The sequence below is a fragment of the Lemur catta genome, chromosome 2, assembly GCF_020740605.2.
Source record: "Lemur catta isolate mLemCat1 chromosome 2, mLemCat1.pri, whole genome shotgun sequence".
Classification (NCBI taxonomy): domain Eukaryota; kingdom Metazoa; phylum Chordata; class Mammalia; order Primates; family Lemuridae; genus Lemur; species Lemur catta.
The window spans coordinates 36,280,560-36,287,705 of NC_059129.1; the positions used below are offsets into that span (position 1 = coordinate 36,280,560).

General features: G+C 39.4%; 1 protein-coding gene across 1 annotated transcript; it reads right to left on the reverse strand.

Annotated features, from left to right (window-relative positions):
• Window positions 1-203: 203 nt before the first annotated feature.
• On the reverse strand, window positions 204-548 carry LOC123632789 (60S ribosomal protein L36-like). Its single transcript, XM_045543459.1, has one exon. The coding sequence runs from the start codon at window positions 524-526 to the stop codon at window positions 212-214; it is 315 nt and encodes a 104-aa protein (XP_045399415.1). The 5' UTR covers window positions 527-548; the 3' UTR covers window positions 204-211.
• Window positions 549-7,146: the final 6,598 nt, after the last annotated feature.

Below are 7,146 nucleotides of genomic sequence, written 5' to 3' on the forward strand. Positions count from 1 at the left end.
ACCAGATGATCATTTACCATACATCTCTTTTCATTTAACTACCATGAGAATGTAAACTTTTTTATTTTTTGCACCTGTGCGCTATTTAATTATGATTAAAGATTGTTTCCAGTACTGCTCAAGTCCGTGCCCCACCCCCCAACACCAAGGGCAGCAGCAGAGCCACAGCTTGTGTGTCTGTAAACGTTTACTGTGCACAGGCGGGAGGGGCTCAGTCCTTCTTGGCTGCTGCTTCTCTCATGGCGGCCAGGACGTTGCTCAGCTCCTCCCGCTTCCTCTTAGCGCGGATGTGTGTCCCCACCCTCTTCTTGATGAACTCGAGGGCCCGTTTGTCCTTGGAGACCTTGAGCAACTCCATGGCACGGCGCTCATAGGGAGCAAAGCCACACACCTGCCGGATCATGTCCCGCACGAACTTGGTGTGTTTGGTGAGGTGCCCACGGCGGCTGTGCCTCGGTTTGCTCACGTTCTTGGTCACCTTTTGGCCCTTGTTGAGGCCCACGGCCATGGGGTAGCGCAGAGCCATGACTGCAATCTCCGATGGCGGCCACCGAGAATGTAAACTTTATGAGCTTTGTGTCTTGCACTCCTCTGTTGCCAGTTTCTAGAACATGGCAAGCATGTACCAAATATGGTTCAAGGAATTAATGAATGCCATGTTCAGATACCTGTAGTGGCTCCCTATTACTTAAAAAAATTTAACATGGCATTCAAATCTTGTATAATGTTTATAATTACATGCTGGCAGCTGATGGAGGCTATGATTATAATAAAAATGAGGACTGAATAACAATTTAAATAAATCATTACTAGGAAAAAGGAAGTGATCCATAACTGAGACACTCAGAAAGTATGTGTGACTTGTCATGAGGTTCTGTAGTTTAAATCCACACTATTGTGCAGAATTTTCTGAATTTTATTAATAAGACTAAATAAACTATATACTAGGCAATGTGCTAAGCTTTTTACAATTGTGCAACCTGATAATGTAAGTTTTATTGTCTGTATTTTTTTAGGTAAGAAACCAGACTTACCTGAAATAATGTGTGTGTGGTCATCCAGCTAGTAAAAAACAGTCAGGATTCAAAATGTTTTAAATTTACCATTATTTTACTGTGTAGCTTCTCATTTTTTTAATATATAGAAGAGAATCAAAATATTCTAAGTTTTAAAGAATTAAAATTTCATAGAATTCTCTTGATAAGAATGGTCCACTTGCAAATAGAGAGTTGTCTCTGTTGGAGGATGAAGGTTTCCATCTACCTTGGCAGATCTGAGGGATTCTGGGAGCCCCAGAACAATGTCTCATCTGGAGCTGTGAATTGAAGCCTGGGGTGAGGGCAGGGACTGTAAACCCCAGAACAAACACAACACAGTCCTCCATCCCTCAGAGTCATAGCAATGAGAGAGTGTTAATGGAGTTCACAAATATCCAAGAATACTTCCATTTTCACATAATTGCTGGAACTACCCAGGGACTCTGTCTTAAACCAAATTGGAGCTACTCAGTTAGCAAGGAACCCCCTTTCGCCCTGGCTTTTCATCTCCTCAACACCTTTCCTCTCTTCCTGCTTCTTTAACAGACTGCTCGAGAACCCTGCTGCAGCTTGAGGGGCCCAGAGAAGCCATTTCCGCCTTGACCCCACCGCTATTCTGTACACGGCTTGAACTCTTGGAAACCGCCAGCTCTGAAGAGAAGCATTTTTTACTTCACTTCTGGCCTGAACAAACCACAAAGGAAATTTAATGTAAGAAATATTTTAATATATATCTCCCTTTCTTTCAACCTCTGCGATAGTCATCTAGTCCACAGACTGAGGCTAATGCACACGGAAGGGGAGAGAGATCATCTCTGCATGTGCTCCACTGACATTTTGATAAGAGCACAGGGATGTGAAGGTGCCACATCTTCTAAGCTACCCTTTTGAAGATGTACCTTTGCAGAAAGCTTAGTGGGCTTCCTTTCAGTTTGCTGGGGAAGTTGAAAAAAATTGTAAGAATAATCAGACCCACAGAAACACACTTGTCAGGTGTGGCTTTAATGTTTCTATAATTTAATATATACTGATATTTATCTTGTTGATAATTTTGCTATTTCCATTTAAAGAAAATGCTATTTTTGGTTTAAATTCTTATTAAGGGATGTTTGCCTTGGTTTATATGCTTGTTTATAGAATTTAAATTTATTTTTGACTTGAAAGGGATTTTAAAGATAATTAATATTATTATTTTATATTATTACATAATAATATAATTACTGTTACATAATATGGAAGCTTACTCAGACCTCAGATGAAAAAATAAATCATAAGGGCTGCTTTGGATGAAGAGCCTTCCCCTTTTTCTCTTTTCAGAAGTTGGTCTACAAAGCCCACTTTGCATATTATTGAATTTATCCAAACTGTTCTGGAAAAAAGCACAGAGGAATGAAGTCGTTTTTAAGGCCATGCCACTCGTTAATGGCACCACTAACTCTAAAAAACAGGCTAACAGGATCTTGATTTTCATTCCTTTCTTTCAGGTTAGCTCAATCTTTTCTGCCTAACGTACATAAAAAATTACTTAAAATGGAGATTGCTGAAAAGAAACCAAAATTAATAATTTTCCCAAAGACTGGGCTGTAAATAATTACTGTGTGACAGAAGAAACGGTTTCACATTCATAAATAGGAATGTATTAAACCACAGTGGACCGTCATGCCGATTATGGGCATTTTGTCTTGCTTCAGTATGTTTGTTTCTGACTTGTATGTTCTCCCTGGCACAGAGAAGTCACCTCACTCCTGTCCTGTGTGTCCCCTGAAATGCACTGAGATGCTCAAGGTGGAGACTAGTTAACCTGCTGCTGCTTTGCAGCTGCCCCAACCATTTCTCAAGCTTGTCATTCTGGGGGAAACAACCGAGGAACCCCAGGCATGTGCATGCCAAGGGGAAACAGCGTGGACACGGGGGACAGGTAGATCAGTCCTTTGAGATATAAACAAAACTTTCTTGCTGTAATACAGGATGCACTCTTTGACAGTGAGCTGAGCATCCTAACTGGACAGGAGGAAATGTTCTTTGGCATATAGTGGAAAAGCACAACAGTAACTGTAGCTTGCTTAGGAAAATATTTCTCCGACTTCATCTTTTGTCTCCTTGCCATCAGCCTCTCCAAGTCCATGTTTCTTCTGCTCAAAATCACCATCTTTTTTCCTATTTTTTTTTCTTTTTAACTAAAGTCCTTCCTTGTTTCCCTTCTGCTTCTCCCCACTTTCTTCCTCCCTATTTTTGTGTCCTCCTTCCATTCTTTCCTTTTTCACTCCTCCCTCCCTTCTTTCTACTTGTCTTCTATCTTCCCCCTGCTTTTTCCCGTTTCTTCTTTCCTTTTTTCTCTTTTTTCTTTTCATCTTTTCTTCCATTTTTCCTTTCCCTACTTCACTCCCTCCCTCCTTTTTTTTCTTGCTGTTTCTTGCTTTCATTTTTATTTTTTCATTTTTACTATTTTTCTTTCATTATTTTCCCCTTCCTTCTGTTTTCACGTTTCTTCTTTGTTTCTTCTTTTTCATCCTTCCTTCCTGTATTCCTTCCTTTTTTCTGTTTTTCCTCCTATATGTCTATGTTTTATCCCTCCTTCCTTCTCATCTTTTTTTCCTTTTCTGCTTCTCGCTTTCCTTCTTTTTTCTTCATACCTTCGCATATTATCTCTTTTCTTCCTTTCTTATTTTGGGTTCCCCCAAAGTAAACCCCGATATGGGAATTTGAATATAAGTAGTGTATTTAGAGCTGGTCCTAAGAAGTGCTGTGAGGAAGTGGGGAAGTGAAAGTGGGCAGCGAGGGAAACCAAGAAAACGTCCACTGAAAGGAATGTTTCCACGATGGCTGACCAGGACTCGTAACACTCAGAGTCGTCCACTAGGGGGCAAAGAAACTGGGTTACTTATCCACAGGTTTGAAATTCTCATTCATTTAGGGTTCCTCCTATGGCTTTAATTCTCTGGTCTCAGATGAAGAGATAGAGGAAGCCACAGCGTGGGTGGAAACTGTCTGCCATGACCTCCTGCATATGCCAAGTTGATAGCAATGGTGCTGGCAACATTTGATATGCCTCTTTCCTTCCATCATTTTTTTGTTTCTTTCTCTCCCTAATTAAACAATTGTTAAGTATCCACAATATACCAAGTACTGTGTAAGTACAGGAACAGTAAATAGACATGGTCTCATCCTTCTTGCAGATTACATTCTAGTCCATTCCATCCAAGAATAATAATTATTAATCAAATCATCATAAAACAAATATGAAATTAAAACTGTGATGTACACTAAAAAGAAGAAACACATAGGAACATTATAGTTGATAATATAGGGTCTGGTCCATTGGGTAAGGATGCCTGAGGCAGTAACACTGAAAGGTGAATATAAATTACCTAGAAGAAAAGGGGATTGACGAACCTTCTAGGCTCAGAGAACAGTCAGTAGAAAGAATATGGACAGTCAAATACTGAAGGGCTTCTGAAAGGATAGTTTGGCTGGGACAGAGAATGAAAGAGAATGTAGTACAATTTAAGCTTGAGCCAAGCCAACCACAGACTTTCTTATAATGTGAGTAGAGTCATGTCATCTCTGTCTTAAAAACACTCTAGTGTAGCCTCATTAGTCACGTCAGTGCTTCTTAAACTTTTCTGCTTACATTCCCCTTAAAAGTCAAGAGAGGAAGGAGGTGTCCTTGGTTATCTAACAGACCATACTTGGAAATTATTTTTAATAGTTCCTTTTCATATTTTATTTTTAAATTCATGCAAAGTTAATGTACTATATATTTAAATATGCCTAACTAATTTATATCAACCTTGCTAATGGTTTGAATACTAAACTACATTTAATTTTGCAATGTTGATACAGGTAAAACCCCAAGCAACATAACTGTTAGCTACTCTTTTACTATGTGTAAATGGTTAAAAGCTCAAGTTTTAAAGGAAATAGGGAAGTGAGGATCAAGTACAGGCTTTTTCCTTACTGGTTGGATAGCCTTGGACAGCTTCATTAAACTTTCTGTGACCTGGTATGCCCGCCCTAACCAACATTATTACCTAACTCACAGAGACGTTGTAAGAATTTAATCGATGCAAGAAGCATTTGGCACAGATCCAGCATAGTTAACGCTCTATGAAATTGACGATTGTTATTTTAATGATATTACTTATTGTATTAACCATTGTTACTGTGATTTTTATTATTGCAATTCATCTGAGTCAGACCTACCTACGGGAGGGGGCATGAACTGAATAGGAGCATGCTACCAGGCCGAGTGAGGAAATGCAGGCTCAACATTCCGAGAGCTCATGTTCCTACACAAATAGATATCCTCACATTGCTTCCAAGTCAGTGTCTAATGGGCCTGGACATACATTGCCTTAGGGCCCAATGGTGCTGGAACCCAGCAAAGACGGTGCTGTGCAGCCAGTGGGATGAATTGCCTCTGGCACAGCGTGCGCTAATAGAGAGCACTGGTAGGCTGAGAGGACGCAGGGAGCAGAGAGAGGATACATTAATGATGAACATCCTGCAAGAAGGGGAGAGATCAGGGAAAGATTAGCTGAACTGATGATCTTGCACAGGGAGGCCAGCTGTGAGAGGTTAATGGAACATTAAAAGAAGAGAGAAATCCAAAGACAGCTGGCTGCTACCTGGGATGGTGGCTTTGAGTCATCGGATTCCAAACCACCATGTACAACACACAGCCACAGCTGGAGGTAGAGTTATGACCCTAGTCCTGCAGGATGTGCTGAGAGAGCAGTTAACACTGCTATGCAGGGCCTAGGCTCCAAGAGACAACGTGGCCCTTCCCTGACTGACAAGCATCCCATAGGCTAGAAATGGTCAAGAAGACACACATTAAAGAAAAGGTTTTCAGATGTTGTGCTCAGTCTAGTCACGTCCTCTAAGCTTAAGACCAACATTGATCCGGAAGGAAAGTCAGGAAGGTTCTTTGGTCCCTGAAATTGATCTATCATAGACTTTTCAATAATTTAAAGAAACAATTCTCAAACTTTTGTTAGCCCCTTTGCAACTGACTTGTCAGTTGGTTCTGGGCCCTTCACTCGGCTCCAAGGAGAAAAGTTCTGCCTTTTCTATTATATATATTTGGTTTCTATTATAGGATTTTGATTGAACAGTGTTTTTCAAAGCCTGTAAGAATCATGAAAAAAAAAAAAAAAACCTTGAAAAACCTCTAGTAAAGAGCAGAATGTCAATTTGAGCCTCTTGAATTCCAAAGATCAAACTCTACCCTTCACATCATGTTGCTTAAAGCACTAAAAGTCGGGGGTGATTAGAGAGTTAAAGAGGTTTTTGTACCAGTTGTATGAGGTTTATCTACTATGTTTATATTTATCAAACCAGAAACGGAGACATATTTTCTGACAGTTGAAATAACAACAATATAGAATATTTAAAATCTGGACTGTTCAGGAAGATTTTAGTTGTGTAGTTATATTACTTGTCCATAGGAAATACTACTAACAGATCATATTATCTGAGCAGGACTGTACAGGAGAGATTTCAGAACTTCTTGAATCAATTTGTCAATTGATTTGTTAACTATTTAACTAATTAGTCTGTTGAAATTAAGGTCTTATGCTAAAAACCAAAGAAAGGAAGAAAAACAAACAACCAAACCACGTCTTTGGCTTCCAGGAATTCATAGTGTAGAAGAAAAGGCACAGCAAGTTTATACCTATGCAAAACAATGTCATGTCTAAAATGAAAAGACTTGAAAAGAAAATTTTGTTCTATAAAAATCTCAGAACTCATGTTTTCCTAAACCAAGATATTCTCAACTAACCAATGCTCCTAATTCCAGAAATTATAAAATCATGCTATAGAAAAAACATTTTTAATCACCAAAAAGGGATAGCTCTTCCCTCAGATCCAGAGGAATGAAAAAATAAAATTACAAACTTGTGCCTATGAGGCACGAAATGATTTTTATTATATTTCCGAGTGTGGGAGAGACGATGGATGTCTCTGCTCCGGGCATCCCGACTCATTACTCAGTCACTGTTTTAACTTGGTAAAGTTCATATAAGCTAAACTAATTTAAAGGTGCTGAATTCATGTCACGTGGGGCTGAATATGTGACACAAGCACCTAGAGGAACTCCAAGAAA